We start from the raw sequence: 17,994 nt of genomic DNA, 5'->3' as shown, positions 1-17,994 counted from the left end.
TTCTGAGTAAATATGAACAATTAAGGGAATTTTAAGGTGTCATTTGTAGCCAGGTAGAGGTTTATTTGACAGAATGCCCGGCAAAGAGGGGCAGTAAGTCACATAAGGAGCAGTCGATGACGGGCATTGCCACATTTGATGCATAGAAGCGTCAGATTACTGTATCTACGGCGGTAAACCTTATGGCCAAAGTGCGGTCCAACTTCCAGCCCTATCGGCAAAAAAAGCCGTGGTTTTACTTTCTGTCGGGAGCGCGCAACGGGTGATGGTGCGCGCCCCTACCACGGTCAAGTGCATGTGAATTCGTTTCGGCCGACACTCTGTGAAGATGGCGATGAGAGTAGCGCTCCGGCACATTTCTGCAAACTTTTCATCCAAACGGCCTCATCTCTCCCGACCTGTACAGATCTCAGCGAGTCGGCTGTTCTGGAGGACCGACGTCCCGCGGACACTGAGCACGGCCTCGCCGCTGTCCACAGGTAACGGTTACAATGTTACAATATGTTGCCCAGATTGACATGCTCAGTGTTACATGCTAAGCGCTAGACTTATCAACATCACAATTGATGGAACTAGATACGGTCTTTTTGGCCGCACATTCCAGCAACAGTGGGCAGTTTGGGTCACTTTCCCACGGTTCATTTCTACAAGTGAACTGGCGTTTGGGTTTTGCAGCGAGAGACGCGCCGTCCTAGCAGCCCCCTACTAAAGTTATGTCGCCGTGGGCTCTGATGGGCCAATCATTGTCATGTGGCCCCTAAAGTCAATGTTGTTTCCTGACAGCCCTTTTCTAATATTCTGAAATGTTTGATCATGAACCGTAAATGACGCTTGTAATAACACAGACTTCCAGTTATGATTAGGATCCATGGACCTGGCTGATAATGTGGCAATAATGTATTTTTGTTTTAATTGTCTACTGATGTCCCCAAAATAAAGAAACCAGATCGTATAAACATTCAGTTTACATAAACGAGGTTACACATGATGTGCAGCTATAATTTCTTAAACCTGATCTTGCATTTTTAGTGTCCAAGATCATGTGCTTAACATTATTCACTAGACCTTAAAACATAGCAGGCCTTGTTATGTCTCCTGCCTTATGAGCTAATTACATACAGCAACCAAAGTCACGCACACCTCGGACATAATGCCATTATGCCAGGGAAACGCTGGAATGTATATTATTATTATTTTATTTGGCATTGACTTTATTTTCACGTTTTGTAACCTACAAATGTATGGTTTAGCCTCATTAATAGGTGAGCGGATTACAATGTTCCAGAGTGTCCCTGGAGACACATCCCCTTGTGTAATATTTACTGTTATCATATTTTTGTAATTTCTGCATAAATAAGCATTATTCATGCTCTCTTACTCTAGAAATCATGTTGAGGATCTCCAGTGAGGACTTTTGAGCATTTGAGGACAGAAAAAAGGCTACCCGGCCATGCCTCAGCATCTTGCACAGTTCACAATCTGGTTCAAACCTGTATTTTTCTGCATGATCTGATGCTAGCATTGGAAACTGTTGAGGCATTTTAATTGCCCCCCAGGGTATCGGAAATGTGACAGCCTTTGACACACCACATTTAAAGATTTCTTACTACTCAATTGTTATGCTGGTGAATAATATGACATTTCAGTTATTTCACATATTTACCACCAAATGTATATTTTCTTCAATTGTCAAAAGGAATGGGGCATGCATGAATAGCATAATTCAAGAGAAAGGAAGTTATTAATTTCAAACTGTCAAATGTGTTGTTTGGTACATGGAATGAAGGCTATAGTAGCAGGCAGCAGGGCAATGGCACAATACATTGCACATCTAGTTTGACATTACAAGGTAGTGTAGTTGGCTCAACATCAGTATCATGAATGGTATCTTTTGTCTCCTTGCGGTATTCTAAATTAGGTTTGCAGTGTTGCACAAGACTCTGGTCCATAGTACGCAAATGTGTCCTTTGGACAGTAAATTACAAGACTGTAATTCAGCAGGGGCAGGCACCCCATTCCCCACCCCCTCCTTCAATGAGGGTGGTCTTTCTTAATTGAAACAACAACATTTCCAAGAAATGCCCTTTGCTAGTGCCCTCTGTAGCATACCTGATTACACTCATCAAAGTCTTGACTGAATCAAGGTCTGCACTCACACTGGCCCTCCTCATTTAAGAACTGGGATGCATTTGTACGATGCATTTAGAGTGTAATAGTATGTGTCTTTCCCCTGCCTTCCATGTGCATGTATTCCACAAACTGATGTGTGAATGTCTCCATCTCTGCAGCCCTCAAATTCACAGACAAGCATGAGTGGGTACGAGTAGAGGGTACGGTTGGCACAGTGGGCATCAGCAGTTTTGCTCAGGTAGGTTGTTCAGTCCATACATAATGTATATATTAATCCAGGCATGGCAAGTATATTTGTATAGCACATTTCATACAACAGGGGCAATTCAAAGTGCTTCACATACAGCATAAAAAAAAATACATCAAGAGGAGAATAGTAAACAGATTAAAATATATATATATATATATATATAGATAGATAGATAGATAGATAGATAGATAGATAGATAGATAAACAACATAATGAATAAAATAATAGAAATGAATAAAAAATACATGATTAAGTGTGCTTGAGTGTTTGTAGTTTGCTGATTGTGATCTAACCTAGACGTTTATTGATAATTTCTCTAGAGACAAATGCTCTTTGTCCTTTGTTCTTCTATAGTTATACCAGAAAGGGGCAGCTTGACAGTTTTATGTCTTTATAGTTAAGGGTAATTGATTGGTTTTACAGGTATTATCTGACTTAATTGTAGTGGTTACACTGGGGGGGGGGGTTTGCTTCCAAGATTCCAAGCCTAATTCTGACCTGACTTAAAATCGAATTGACTTTGATTCATGCAAACTGTTGAACTTCAAATGCGTAGCATTATTTCAGATATTCATTCAGTCCAGCATTTGCTCCAGATACATTTAATGAAGATACACTGAAAAGTCCAGAAATACAGATCTGCTAAAACCTTACCTTTTTGATTTACTAACCAATGTGTGCCCCTCTATTCTAGGAAGCATTAGGTGATGTGGTGTACTGTGGACTCCCTGAAGTGGGACAAAAACTTGAACAATTGGGTGAGAGAATCATTCATTCAGTTTCAGTTTTTGTCATGCAAGTGTTCTATATACATGACTCCATCCATGAACTGTGTTGCCAATGTGGCATGTCGTGTGTACTCTTCTTGTTGCAGAGGAGTTTGGTGCTTTGGAGAGTGTGAAGGCTGCCAGTGAACTGTACTCTCCTCTGACCGGGGAGGTGACTGAGATCAACACAGACTTGGCAGACAACCCTGGATTAGTGAATAAAGCCTGTTACGAAGGGGGTGAGCATTTATTACATTTATAACATTACATTAAGTACACAAGAGTCAAATTATGACATATCTAATTATTATTTGGTTCCTCAACATTGACATTGCAGCATTCAGATACAAAACACAATAATAATAAGTAACGTAGTTAAGTAAAGAAGTAACCCTACTATTGACCTGTCAGACCAACATCAAGACAAAGACGCATTAGAAATCAGCCCTACGTCTGTAACCGGTGTATTCATGACGTGTATGGAGCCATCAACATGTACTCTAAAAGCACCTTGCCTGACCTTCTTACTAATATTAACTCTGACTCCTACAGGCTGGCTAATCAAGATGTCTATTGACAACCCAGGAGAACTTGATGGCCTCATGGATGAAGCTTCTTATGATAAATTTGTCAAATCTCTTGAGTAGAAAGGTTGACTCTCCATGCTCCTGTGTACTGTTAATGTTAATCATGATTAGAGGTCTTGTTCACTAATCCTATTTGGTTTGACTGTAAAAAAAATCCCAACTCAATTGAGATGATTACAAAACGGCCGTCATATTTATTTTGATATTGTAATTGTTTCACCATCAAGATAACCAAAAGTGTGATGTCTCAAATTAACAGTAGTCTCCTAGGTGATTAGTGTTTCTGATTTCCATGAGACAACCTGATCGGCTGCTGTTCCCAGGCCCGGTTGGCCCAACGATAAGGGCTTGATTCAGGTGCTTTGATTTGAATGAGAACATCCTGAAGAGTGGCTAAAGGTTGGAAAGTGATTGTAAATGATACAATAAATGACAACCTACTGTTTGAAATAAATATCAATGTCTGTTTCTTTCTTCAAGAGCCTGTCATTATGATGACCTTTTCTTTCTGAGTTGGGAATAAGGGTTGAATGCACTTCACTTCTTTGCATAAAAAGAGTCCTTATCTGGCAGTCAAAACCTGACCTTGGCTGGGACTTCTAGAAAATAACAATTGTAGATTCACATTCTTCAACAGAATTAACTTTTTTTTTCTAGAAAAGGGTGTGGGAATTGAAATAAAGCAAGAATCCATGCTATAAACAGATATTTAGTTATGTTTGGGGGCTTCAAAGCCAATGTTGATATTGGCTAATACTCATGTATGTTATAACAGTAGTTACATTGTTTGTTCAATGCTATCCATTTGTTGCAAATGATGTTGTACACCTTGTACATGGTGTCCAAAAGGGGTACATGAACCTCCTTGACCTAGGTGTGTTCTTCCTCCACCACATGTTCACACCTGATGCATCAGTGTATCTGGTGCAAAACCGGGGGAATATAGGGTCACTGCTTTAGCACATGTGCTGCTGACAGACGTTGCCACATTAAAGCTCAGCACACCTTGACTTTTGCCCTCAGACGAAGATAGAGTTGAGGTGCAGGGGCAGGACGATCAATGATTAATGAAACAGTGGTCACATATAATCAGTGGTCACAGATACTGAGCCTGTCTGCTCAGATTATACTATAAGTGAATTGTGTTTGTGACATTTGCAGGAGATGACAATTGCGAAAATGTGGAAGAAAAGGGAGGAAAAGGAGAGGAAAGAAAAGGAAGAGAGATAAATTGCTTCTTTTTCATTATCTACATTGTTTATAGTCACTAACCCCAGCTTTGATAGTGTTGGTGCTGTTGATACATTCTGGGTTGGTTTCAAGGACACAGATTGTGACTAATCCTAGACTAAAAAGCATTCTCAATCAAGATGTTCTATTGCAAGTGTGAAACCGGCCATACATTTGTTATTTGTTGCTTTTAAAAATGTGAAGTGAGATTCTGGTCTTGTTGTGATTGCAAGCAACAGTCTTTCCATATGGCAGGAGTGAAGTGAAATTCGGGTCTAGTTGTGATTGCAAGCAACAGTCTGTCCATATAACAGTATTATGAACGAGAATTATTTGAGATTTAAATGTAACAGAAAAAGAGAATTGCATTTTCTACTGAAGAATCACAAAAAATGTCAGTGAGTATACTGCCCACTGCTGGTGTCAGTCAGAGAAGATCTGATGATCGTCTGCTGTTCATGGCTCATGTTCCAACACACATGGCGCACATGGCGTGTTGTGGAACTGCAGTGTTACCTTGTGGTGAATTGAATAGATTGTGTTGAGGACCATTAATTTTGACAGCAAAAATACTTATTCTCAGCCAAGTACGTTAAACTTTTTTTTTAATGGATTCATGGATATTTTCTCAATTTTCAAATGTGTTGACGACATGGGGGTTGATATAGTATGACTGAGTGACTGTAGTATGCCCAAGCATACTGCATTTTGTTTACTACCAAAATGACTAAATAACTTGTATGTATTCCACGTATTTATGACTTATTTCGATTTTACACTGACTGCATCAAAAGAGTAGCCTGCGAATAATTATTATACATCCGGTTGACAATGCATGGCAGGCCTCCCATTGGCTGACACGTATATATCCCACAACACCCAGCTTTTACGCTTCCTTTTTCTTTCCGGCCATTTTCCTCTAGACGGTATGTGAAAAATAATCCAATCTCTTTCGACCAAAATCCCCTGTAATCCTCATAACTATCGAAATCTGTGTTGTTTCCATCGATATAATGTGACAGTATAGAATGTTGTCCTTCAGGTGATATGATTATTGAAGTTGAGTTCATTGAAATAAATTCTCAGCACTTGAAAGTGTATAGCAACGACTATCCGACCTAGGTGGAGATGCATGCACGCCGGTGTGTTGTCAGTGACGATTCCAAGTGTTCACTTGTCACAGAGATGTGAATTAAGTAATGAGTATGAATAAACCGTGATATTTCGTGCGGTTTAGCTTTAATACATATCTTTACCAATGTCATCACGAAACTCCAGTTCACTGTCTAGCAATGCACGGTAGTTATAGGGGGAAGTTGGGTAGCTAGCTAGCAACATGGCACTAGCATGATGGGTAGATACTGAAGCGAGGCAGTACCAGTGATTACACACTGTTAGTCTCCAGCCTTTTGCAGCAGTCAAGTGATGACAAAATCTCCGGAATCTCTGTACTTCCTTGATGATTACCTTGAACCTATTTTCTGATGACTGCCTGGGTTGCATTCCGTACGGTGGCCTCCCTTTGGTCCAGTATTGGACATGTTAACAACCACATTTGCTCTTTGATATAGGGGGAAGTTTGGTAGCTAGCTAGCAACATGGCACTAGCATCGTTCTAGTAGGAATGTTGGACATTGTTTGGCCTGTTAGTTCCAGCTCGTTTAACGTCTTGGTGTGTAGCTATAATGAGTTGTATTCTTGTGTTCCAGGGAAGTAGGCAGTCATGGCGCCCAGCCGGAATGGAATGCTTCTGAGCCCCCACTTCCACAAAGACTGGCAGAAGAGGGTGCGCACCTGGTTCAACCAGCCAGCAAGGAAGATCCGCAGGTGGGTTAAAATCTGAGTCTTCTGGGTGCGATCCAGCAAACATGGCATGTTTTGTGGTTGTCAAATGCCTTCAACTGAACCAACCACTGATGAGTAACTTGGCTAGCTTAGCTAGCTAACTACATTAATAATGTTCCTTGATCTATCTGCGCATTTCACAATGTGTTTTTGTGGCATGTAGTTGTAGAATGTCTCCATGCAAGCAGTCAGATGATGACAACATCTCCGGAATCTCTGTACCCCCTTGATGATTGACTTTGAACCTATTTTCTGATGACTGCTTGTACTGTTGTGTTCTAGTGGTGTTACCATCACATGCTTTTGTAGATGCACAGCTTAGTTTGATGTGACATTTCTACCCTTTCAGGCGAAAGGCCCGTATTGCAAAAGCCCGCCGCATTGCGCCCCGTCCTATAGCTGGACCGCTCAGGCCACGGGTTAAATGTCCCACCATCAGGTACCACACCAAGGCGCGTGCCGGACGTGGCTTCACTCTGGAGGAGCTGAAGGTAAGAGGATTGAACATCTGCTTCCGTCTCCTTGATGTACCACGTAGACATGTTGGCTCTGTGGCATGTCATTGTATACATTTATTCGGTCTCCATGGCTGCAGTCAGATGATGACAACATCTCCGGAATCTCTGTACCCCTTTGATGATTACCTTTGAACCTATTTTTCTGATGACTGCTTTTTCCTGTAATGGCTGCCTTGTACAGTCACAAACATGTAAGCATGTTGTGAAATTCAAATCAGGGACTTGAAACTCAAGAATATTTCCTAAGACTTAACTTGAGTTAACTATTTGTGAGGGGATATATACGTGTCCACTTGCATTAAGGCATTGAATTGAAGAGCCTGTTTTGGTGCTCAAAATCAGGTGTTGTCCTGCTGGATACCCAAATCCTTGCGGCACCTTCTCAAATACTAGCTGTGTGTTCCAGGCTGCGGGCATCCACAAGAAGACAGCCCGCACTATTGGCATCTCAGTTGACCACCGTCGCCGCAACAGATCCACAGAGTCCCTGCAGGCCAACGTGCAGCGCCTGAAGGAGTACCGCTCCAAGCTGATCCTGTTCCCCAGGAAGGCCTCCGTACCCAAGAAGGGAGACAGCACGGTGAGTAGCACGGCCAGAACGTTGCATGCTGAAAGGTGGAAGCTAAGACTTAGTCAGACATGACCACGTTGTCCAAATTTGATCACTGACTATTGCTAGAATTGTGTTTGAGGGTAATTAACTATAAAGTGTGGAGGCCATGAAACGGCCATTAGATGGGTAGATACTGAAGCGAGGCAGTATCAGTGATTACACACTGTTAGTAGTCTCCAGCCTTTTGCAGCAGTCAAGTGATGACAAAATCTCCGGAATCTCTGTACTTCCTTGATGATTCCCTTGAACCTATTTTCTGACGACTGCCTGGGTTGCATTCCGTACGGTGGCCTCCCTTTGGTCCAGTATTGGACATGTTAACAACCACATTTGCTCTTTTTGATGGCCAATGATGTAGTGGTGGTATCTTTTGCAGAGTAATAATAGATAGATGTAGTAGGAATTGCATGCAACAACTGCTACCATGGCCCATCCCACTATTATTAAGAATCTTTAATGGCCTCTAACCTTCACACCTAACTGTTTTGCGTAGTGATCCCACACATGGAGCACATTGTAGTCTTGATTCACATGTTTGTGTACTGTCGTCACTATTGTGATGTAGAACCTATTGGTGCCTGAAAGCAGATGGTTAGTTTAGCCTCTTTGTAGCTTATGACTGCCCAGCTCTGATAGTGTACAAGACTAGCGGTTCTCTTATGAAGAGCTGTGTTGTCTTTTACTGAATGTTTGACTCATGTATTCTGTCTCTCTCCAGGAGGAGGAACTCAAGATGGCCACACAGCTCGCTGGTGCCGTCATGCCCATCAGAAATGTATGCATCACTCCTACACAATCACACTACGCACCCAGATAAACACATGTTGTCTATAAATACACTAGTCAACATGCGTCACTCAGAATCGCATCACCCAATAACTAGATGCCAGTAAACAGGCCCATATTTAAATGAGCTAATTTATAGTTTTAACGAGTTACAGGAGGGAGCAATGGTCATATCATTTGTGACTAATGTTGTTGTATTTTCTCCGTTTGCTGCAGGTGCACAAGAAGGAGAAGGCTCGTGTGATCTCTGAGGATGAGAAGAACTTCAAGGCGTTCGCCAGCCTGCGTATGGCTCGCTCCAACGCTCGTCTCTTCGGTATCCGTGCCAAGAGGGCGAAGGAGGCAGCAGAGCAGGATGTAGAGAAGAAGAAGTAGAAGCGATAGTTTCTATGGAACATTCAAAAATAAAAAACTGTAAACAAATTCACTGTGCGAATCATTTTGTCATTAACATTTTCTTCATACATATTGAACCTGTTCATTTAAAGGTATAATTGCATGTTTTTTTTAAAACATGGTGTAGTTGGATTATCAAATTCAAAGTGCTGAGAACATAGCTTTCTCTTTTAAAGACGTCATTGGTGATCGGTTGTGCTATATTCCTAAATATCAGTTTAGTTTGCTCTGAAATGTTTACGTGGTGCGTCTGTCTTAAGTTCTTTGGGGAGAACCCTGATTTGTGCGGACCTGAACGTGTTACCTCGTTAAGCTATTTTGACATTTATTCATCACCTTTGGTGACAGATTTATTATTGTCTGAAGTTTGTTTCTGTTACAGGAAGGAATAGATTATTGGAAATTGAGTGTTTGCTAAGTGGATGATTAACTGCTATTGGATCTGTTTTCTAGTTATAATTGAAGAGCTATGCATACTGCATAGAAGATGGAAGATTCTGTATGGCTCCGTGGTAGAGCATGTTTATAGCAAAGCTATGGTTTGTTTCATTCCGGCTGGGCCCATATAAAAAGTCACCTACTGATGTATATTAAAATGGACTTTGCATTGTTACCAGTAGATGGCAGTGTGACATCTAATATTGCTCTTCAGTGCACCTGTACTGCATGAATGTTAGTGTAATCCAGTCATGATTGGTAGGTACACACTTTAATTGCCCATATAGTTGATAAATCACAGCTATCCAGTGGATTTACATACAGAACCACCTACTGCTTCTCTGAGGTTAGTGCCCTGGAAATTAAACAGGATCAACACCATTAGAATGCCTGCTGTAATGGCAAATGTGATTCAACGCATTCTCAATAATGCATTGTGATTTAAACCATTCTCAATAATGTACTGAGAATGTGTGCCTGTTTTCTGAAATAATATAATACCAAATCATGTGGTATTTCAAAACTAATTAACAACAGCTCTCTGTTTACCCATGAACCCAGCTTGAGGGACATTATTTGTTCTTGTCCAGGGAGGTATTCCATCAACGTTGCTAAAGGAAAAGGTTTCTTTTTTACATTTTAGGTGTTATGAGATTCATCAAATTAAGCCTGGATTGTTTTTAGAAATCTCACGAGACTTGTCAGAATAAGCCTGGATTTTCCTTTAGCAACGTTGATGGAATACCCCCCAGGCTATAAAGGTAGAGATGCTTCAGGAGTTCAGCCAATGAGGTCAGACCACTGGGTCTGACCTGGTTTCTTCCACAGTGACAACAATGAGAATCACTCTATTGAATGCCACGGTGTACTCTACCCATGTAGATATCAACAGCAGTGATGGCATTCATATAAAGGTCAGTGGTTTGTGTGTGCTACAGCTTTGAGCTGTATTCAGGCTTTGTATGATGTCATGTCTTGTGTTTTTTCCTCAGTGTTCCCATGCAGAGGCTGGAAGGGCAGTGGGAGTATTATGCAAACATCACATTTCCTGTGATATTCTATTTATGCGAGACATGGTGTGTTACATCATGAATGCCTTTAGTTTAGGGATAGGGTTAGGTCTAAGTCCTGATACACTGATGATATGTGTGTGTAAATCTGTTTGGTGTTGGAAGGGGTAAACAACTTGAGCTTTAAAGGGGCAGTCTGGGGGTGGTACATTTCTGGACAGGATTTCTAAATGAATGATATAAAGCCACTGATTCTTGAAGAATATACCTTGTAAATGCCTCATGAGCTTAGTTCAACAGTCATTTTTTAACAAACATTCTATCGCTTTGAAACATGATTAACACTAACATTTTGATGTAATAGATGGTCATTTCTTGCATCCATAGCTCCATCTATGAAGTTGAGAGTGGTTACATCTCTCCAGTGTATATACTCTCCAGCCCCATCCCTCAGCTGTTTACCCACACATGTGGTGGGGAGACCACTTTCTTGTTGTTTGAGTCACAGATTGCCCCTTTAAAAGAAGAATATCAATAATAATGGCTTAGTGGTGTTCATTTCTTACCTGATCTTCACCTTTCCCCTGATATCCTGTCTTTCGAATCCAACGTGACTTGATTGACAGGTCTCACTGATAACGTCCATGCCTAGAGGCCTTGGAAATCACTCAGGGAAAGGTGATGAGGACACTGGACACTTCCGGTGCAGAGACCCATATTGGTAACTAGATCCTGTTAAAACCAATGTACACATAGATTCCCTGTTTAGTGGAGATACTATAGCAACCATAGAGCCTATGGATGAGTGCTGAATCAATGAAGTATTGGGAGTTTGCCCATAAACCTACATGCATGTCAATGTTGCCAAGAATATCTCCACACAAGGGAACTGCTGGATGAAGGCTAACATATGAGGTTACATAAACACAAGAGCGTGCACATAGGCTATATTATTAATTGTTCTCCATTCCCGTCTATCTATATCTTCACGGAGGCAACATTTCAAATTGGGTTGTCTGTGGCAGTTCTAATTATCAGGTGTTATTCTGTCATGTTGGAACGAGGCAGAAGTCGAATCCATTTCGGGGAGAGAGCTTTTCAGCTGCACAAAGGCGCACAATGTGTGGCTGCGAGCGAGAGTGGTATAAACAGCTAGAGAGCAAAGGGACTCCCGATGAATACATGCATAAATACACCGGGAGTGTCGAGAGAGGCTTTAGTGTTGGCACTGCAGCAGCAGACAGCTGTGGTTAAGAGGAGCCACAGCAGAATGGAGCTCAGGTGTATGGCCCAGAGAGCTGTTGTTGTTTCCTATTCACAGTGAATTCCCATGGATGGAGAGACACAGAAGGGGAGAACCGCGTGAGAGGAATAGATTTAAGGTGATGGGGGACTAGAGAACAATGAGACAAAAAAGGAGGAAAAAGAAAGTGTCCTATAGGTTATGGTTGCAGGCAATGTGTGTGTGTGTGTGTGTGTGCGTGTGCGTGTGCATGTGCATGTGTGTGTGTGTGTGTGTGTGTGTGTGTCTCTGTGTGTGTGTGTGTGTGTGCATGTGTGTATGCGTGAGAGTGTGTAGCTACAGGCAGGTAGGGGGTTGTGTGTGCATGTGTGTTTTACTGTGCCAGCCTGGCTGTGTGTGTGAGTGAGTATGAGTGTGAGTGTGAGTGTGAGTGTGTGTGTGTGTGTCTGTATGTGTCTGTCTGCGCATGTGTGTGCGTGTGTTTGGTTTGTGTGTGTATGTGTGTCTGTGTTTGTGTGCATGTGCGTGTGTGTGTCTGTGTGTGTGTGTGTGTGTGTGTGTCTGTGTGTGTGTGTGTGTGTGTGTGCGTGTGTGTGTGTGTGTGCGTGTGTGTGAGTGTGTGTGTGTGTGTGTGTGAGTGTGTGTGTGTGTGTGTGAGTGTGTGTAGCTACAGGCAGGTAGGGGGCTGTGTGCGGATGTGTGTGTTTGTCTGTCCCTGCATGGCTCTGTGTGTGTGTGTGTGTGTATGTGAGTGAGTATGAGTGTGTGTGTCTGCACGTGCATGTTTGTGTGTGTTTGTTTGTGTGTGTGTGTGTGTGTGTGTGTGTGCATGTGCATGCTTGCGTGTGTTTGTGTATGTGTGTGTGTGTGTGGGGGGAGGGGAGTTAGTGAGACTCCTTGCAGGAAAATGACCCTTCTTGTTAAAGTTGTATCAAATATCAAAGCCCTCCGGACCGACTCCCCAGTGTAAATATGTCTCTGTTACTAATTCAATCGTTCATGTCATCTGAAGGACATTTCCTTAAGTATTACATTACAGCATAAAGGAAATCATTACCAAGAGAGGGCCATCATAGGTCAAAGTAGGCTTGACAGTGTCATCTCTGTTTTAAACAGGAAAGTAAATGGTAAATGGACTGTACATAGCGCCTTATTCCAAAGTTCTTTACAATGGCCTCTCATTCACCCATTCACACACACATGCACACACCAATGGCGGAAAGCTATACCATGCAAGGCGCCGGCCCACTCATAGGGAGCAGTTTGTGGTTCAGTGTCTTGCCCAAGGACACCTCAACACGTGGCCAGTCGGGGATCGAACCGTCGGTCTTGCGATCATTAGACGCCGGCTCTACCTCCTGAGCCACAGCCCCCCCAAAGTAGCTGAAAGTAGACATGTTGGGATGGAAGGGGGTTGTTCCAATGTGCTGATGTGATGACGATCAGGAGAAAACACTGAAGCACATAATTAAAATAGAGCCACAGGTTTAGTTCAGTTTTTCTATGAGTAGCTCTCTTTGTTCATTTTTGACCTCACGTCTATCTGCTGCCAATCGTTTTCATTCGGAGCCAAACCCATTTCCCCAGTGGAGTGCTTCTTGACTGGCCACCCCTGGAGGAGGGACTGAATTAGCAAAACCTCCTCTTGAAATCAACAACAACAAGGCCCAGAGGCGGAATTTGTCACCATAAATGTAGCTGCGTCCTCCATGGAGGACACTTCAGGAATTGCTCATTCCAAAAACGTCCGAGCATCCCAGAATCTCTGACTTGAAACAAAGGGAAGAGCCATGTACGTTTTCCTTACAGACTTATACAATATCCAGTCATGGTACAGTAGGTCTGATGGCTACAGGTTACATCCGGTGTGTACGTGCTTTGAAGGAAAAAGCTAGTCTGTGAGAGCAGTTGCTCTAAGAGGATGAGCAATTCATGTTATTCAATATCTGGCCAGCTTTGTGAGATTACTCAAATTATGTACTTGATGGGTGGCCAGCAAAGGGGTTCAAACTGGAGTGATGTGTATGTGTGGATGTTAATCAAATGTTTTTTTGAACCTACTCTAATCTATCTTGTGTTATTGTTTGATACATAGTGACAATTAAGTTATTAGCATCCAGTAAAACTTTTTAATTATCTTTTTTATTTGCTCTTGTTATAAAACAACCCGGTAATATTGTATGTGCTAAAGCTGTGCCTAAAGTGTGTGTGTGCGACAGCAGTTTTTTTTTTCTCTGATCTAAAGAGTCATAATTATATTATATCAACCAGAATAGTATTTAAAAAGGTGGGAGAGAGAGAGAGAGAGAGAGAGAGAGAGAGAGAGAGAGAGAGAGAGAGAGAGAGAGAGAGAGAGAGAGAGAGAGAGAGAGAGAGTGTGTAGCCTACAGTTGTAAAAAGATATGGTGTCAAGAGGATAACATTGTATGCAAGTCAGTCTGGACAGGAAGTCTGATAAACATGACCTGTCACATTTACGTTACAAGATTTAAAAACACGGCCGGAGATGTGATGATGAGTGGTTCTTTGGTAACGCTGAGAAGAGTTGTCTGCTGTTGAGTGATGTAAACGGCGCCTCTACGTCGCCCTCCAGCGGATGTGTGGTGACATGGGGAGCTGATTCGGTGTAGTTGGAAGACCCACTCCCTCGTTCCGCTATCACACACCTCTCCTCCTTCCCCTCCCCTCCACCGCTCCCGAGTTTCGGAAAAATCAAGCAGTGTGTTGGGGAGAGGTTTAAACAACAAGTGTAAGTCCAGGGGACCACGGCAGGTAGGAACAAGCTGCAAGACTTACAAGTTTAACTTGTCTTATATTGCAATTGTTATAATTATTAGGTAATTAGGTAATCTAACAAAAGGCATTGTATTGCAGCATGTTTAATAGCAGCCTTTTGATGATGCATTGCTCTGTCTCATTGTGAAAGGATTAGACTGACTCGGATGTTTCTTGTGGAGGTGCATATAGATAAACGACCAGTTTTGATGAGCAATCAGTTTATTGGAGGATAATAACGCATAATAATAGCGCTACTATCTGACATATTTTAGAAACTGTAGGCTAATTAAAAATGTATAATTATATATATATATATCTTTGATGGAGTCAATTAACTCCAGCTTTGTCACTAAACACAACGTAGGCTACAGTTGGCCATGTAGTGTAGTGAGTGGTTAAGGGCTTCAGTTGCTAGCCATTCAAGTAGAATACACATCCAGTGATGACGCTATGACAGGCTTTACACAACTCATATTATCGTCATCCCAGGAGTAAAGCCAGTTGTTGTTTTGTTATGCAGTAATAACCTATTATAACCGACATTGCTCACTTTTCCACGCATGTTCAACGTTGCCCATAAAGCCCATCCTAGAAATACGTCGTTTTGCATGATATACTGTAGCGCACACACATCAAATATAGTCTAACCTGCTGTGTGTCCTTTCTCCAATAAGGGGGAAAGTTTGAAATGGACTTTCTAGAGCTTTGAGATTATTTCTAGCTTGTGTGTGATTAATGCCTGATCCAACACCTATGTGGAGGACGTCTGACTGAGCCGTAACTGCCCTGACCGCCGAGCATCATCAGCAGGGACGGTCGCTGTCCATGAGCGGTGGTGCTGAAACAGCGCAATGACGATTCTTCCGTCTGTTCGGTCTTACATTAATGTGCGATTTTATTGAATTGCAATTCAATGCTTTTAACATGTACTTCAGTGTGCTCGGTTATGAATCTGAATACTAATATATCTAACTTCTAACGGCGTCCCCGCCCACACTTGTTGGACACACCTTCGGGTGTCATTTTTGGGATGATCCAGACCAGTACTCTGCTCTTTAGCCACCTGCGGATTGAGTTGTACACTGTTTGTACATATGTGACATTTTATACATACTTTCTCTGTATTTCAGCTCATAGATACATTGGTGGACTTACTTCCTGATTGTGATGCTTATGGACAACGGATTCAAGAACATATCACCCACCACTGGCTGACCCTGCATCTTAAGTGACTCCTTGCAGCTAATCGAGACTCCTGAGCTTTTAAAGAAAACAGAAAAGAGAGAAGATATGATATCACTCTTTTCAAGGAGAGACCTCTAAGCAGTGACTGATCACTGTGGGTGTAGAATCTAAACATAGAACTCTGCCCTTTCTGGAACGTTCACTTACCAAGTCCAAGGATCCAGTGTTGTTTGTGTTTGAGATTCCAATGCTTCACCTGGTTTGAATACTTCAACCCCCCCAGCCAGCCCCCCCCCCAGCAGCTCCCGTCCCTCTGAGCTTCTCAACACCACCACCTCCTCTCTCGCTCTGTTCTGATTGGCTCCTCCTTCTGCGTTCCTGAGTGCCATGATGAATGACATCCAGGAAGCCACCTCCCCCGGCGCGGGACTCACCGGGCCTGTCGCCTGCGTGTCCAAAGTGGAGCTGCGCGTGGCGTGCAAGGCCCTGTTGGACCGAGACACGTTGAACAAGTCGGACCCCTGTGTCATCCTTATGGTGCAGACCCAGGGCCAGTGGACAGAGGTGAGTCCCCAGTTGTGATACATTATTAACCCCGTTCTGGTAAGTTAACGCTGTTCTGAGACGTTAACCCCCGTTCTCAAGTCAAAAGTCTAAAGTCAAAAGTCACTTTATTGTCCCATCACTGGGAAATTTGTATTGGGCTTGCACCCCACAGCAGCCAACAAAGAGCAACAGACAATACAGAATATTAGAACACAAACAGAAGGCGGCCCTGATTAAAACAAGAGTGGAAATAAAACGATGAGCAAGATATGTTCACATTCATCTGGTGCAGTTTAAAAGTTTAACAGAAACGGGAATAAAATAATTTTTAAATCTATTTAATCTAGTGCGGGGGACTCTGAACCTCCTCCCAGAGGGCAGCAGTTCATACTCTGCATGTAGGACATGGGAGGGATTCATGAGAAATCTATTAGCCTGTCTGAGAGTAGCCTGTTCAAAAATAGACTGCAGGGATGAGTGGTCTTTCACCCCTATGATCTTCCATGCAGTCTGTATCAGTCGGACCAGTTTGGACCTTAGTTTTACAGATAGGTTACCAAACCAAGATGTAATGCCGTATCTGATGAGACTCTCTAAGACAGACTGGTAGAAGAGTAGCATAAATATTTGGTCAACACCAAACGCTGAGACGCTAACCGTCCAACCCACTGTTCTCACCACGTCTCACACTTCATGCTAATACAGACTTTAAAGCACTGAAAATGTGAAATATATCTCTGATATATAGCTCCAACCTCAGTCATCAGATGCAGTGTGAGCATCTTTACGATGTTGAAATATAATATTGGGGTGTGCTCATCTGTCTCTGAGCCATGTTTGTACAAGGTGGTTTCCAATAACAACACTGCTCTGTCAGATAGTTGGATAGTGTAGAGTGACACAGAGACGCATTTTCACACAGCAAGAAGGGGACTACACACACTCCCCCACCGCCCCTGCCACCCCAACCCCCCCAACCCCCCCCCCCTTCTCGCCCCAACCCCCCCCCCCCATTTCGCTATATCAAAGACAAGTCACAGAAATCATTCCAAGTATTATCTGGGATGGCAGTGATGGCTCGAAGACAGCCGAGAGATTTAAAGGAGCATCGCACCGTCTGTGAAAATGTCAGACTGAAGGATGAAATCTTAATCCTGCTCCCGTTATCCCAACAGCTGTGCCCTGTGCCAGCTCGCAGAGACCAAAGTGGAGCCGGGGAGAAGTGGCATATCTGGTGTAGCCTAGGCGGAATTGCTGCTATCTCCCTTTCTTTTCAAATGGATTCGGGAGATACAGAGTAGCTACCTGAGACAGAATTGACTTTGTCAAACAGATGACTTGGATGTTATTTAGAAGAGGAGGAGGAGGGGGAGGGGGGAGGGGGGGAGTGGGGGGACACAGATAATTCTGTCTCTCTCTCTCTCTCTCTCTCTCTCTAGATCTCTCTCTCTCCCTCCGTTGCTCTCTCTCAGGATTACATCGTTGGGGTAGTTCCTATCTTAGAATTAGTGTGAGTTATCTGTGCTGTGACGCTCGGGGTGTGTGAATGTGAGATAGTTATGAATAGTACATTTCCCAGGATGCAGTAGTATTGCTGATGTGCTGTAGTTCAGCACAGTTCAACTTCTCTTAGGGGACAGCCTAGCTTGACGTAGTAGGGGCTTGATGCTGA

General features: G+C 42.8%; 3 protein-coding genes across 3 annotated transcripts in view; all 3 read left to right on the top strand.

Moving 5' to 3' along the window:
- Positions 1 to 268: 268 nt before the first annotated feature.
- Positions 269 to 4,182, top strand: gcshb (glycine cleavage system protein H (aminomethyl carrier), b). Its single transcript, XM_080530961.1, has 5 exons — positions 269 to 479; positions 2,289 to 2,368; positions 3,075 to 3,138; positions 3,255 to 3,386; positions 3,700 to 4,182. The coding sequence occupies exons 1-5, from the start codon at positions 329 to 331 to the stop codon at positions 3,792 to 3,794; spliced, it is 522 nt and encodes a 173-aa protein (XP_080387087.1). The 5' UTR covers positions 269 to 328; the 3' UTR covers positions 3,795 to 4,182.
- A 1,669-nt stretch (positions 4,183 to 5,851) lies between these two features.
- On the top strand, positions 5,852 to 9,140 carry rpl13 (ribosomal protein L13). The gene is made up of 6 exons (XM_080536843.1): positions 5,852 to 5,890; positions 6,674 to 6,791; positions 7,159 to 7,300; positions 7,734 to 7,907; positions 8,659 to 8,715; positions 8,943 to 9,140. Exons 2-6 carry the CDS (start codon positions 6,688 to 6,690, stop codon positions 9,099 to 9,101), a joined length of 636 nt encoding a protein of 211 aa, XP_080392969.1. The 5' UTR covers positions 5,852 to 5,890; positions 6,674 to 6,687; the 3' UTR covers positions 9,102 to 9,140.
- A 7,023-nt stretch (positions 9,141 to 16,163) lies between these two features.
- Positions 16,164 to 17,994, top strand: part of cpne7 (copine VII) — a gene marked incomplete at both ends in the record, with an annotated part of 32,459 nt that continues 30,628 nt past the window's right edge. Inside the window, one exon of the mRNA XM_080550535.1 lies at positions 16,164 to 16,340. Coding sequence (XP_080406661.1) covers positions 16,164 to 16,340 — 177 coding nt within the window. The remainder of the gene's footprint in view (positions 16,341 to 17,994) is intronic.

The sequence above is a fragment of the Nansenia antarctica genome (genome assembly GCF_963989245.1).
Source record: "Nansenia antarctica genome assembly, chromosome: 1".
NCBI classification, from domain to species: Eukaryota; Metazoa; Chordata; class Actinopteri; order Argentiniformes; family Microstomatidae; genus Nansenia; species Nansenia antarctica.
Note: the sequence above shows the minus strand (reverse complement) of the source record. Positions and strands in the feature narration are given on the sequence as shown.

Bases quoted from the DNA above. Each gene is read 5' to 3' on its own strand.
- gcshb (XM_080530961.1), top strand. From the start codon at position 329: ATGGCGATGAGAGTAGCGCTCCGGCACATTTCTGCAAACTTTTCATCC. The intron at 480-2,288 runs GTAACGGTTACA...CCATCTCTGCAG, and splicing joins GGCCTCGCCGCTGTCCACAG to CCCTCAAATTCACAGACAAG. The intron at 3,387-3,699 runs GTGAGCATTTAT...TGACTCCTACAG, and splicing joins TAAAGCCTGTTACGAAGGGG to GCTGGCTAATCAAGATGTCT.
- rpl13 (XM_080536843.1), top strand. From the start codon at position 6,688: ATGGCGCCCAGCCGGAATGGAATGCTTCTGAGCCCCCACTTCCACAAA. The intron at 7,301-7,733 runs GTAAGAGGATTG...TGTGTGTTCCAG, and splicing joins TCACTCTGGAGGAGCTGAAG to GCTGCGGGCATCCACAAGAA. The intron at 8,716-8,942 runs GTATGCATCACT...CGTTTGCTGCAG, and splicing joins CCGTCATGCCCATCAGAAAT to GTGCACAAGAAGGAGAAGGC.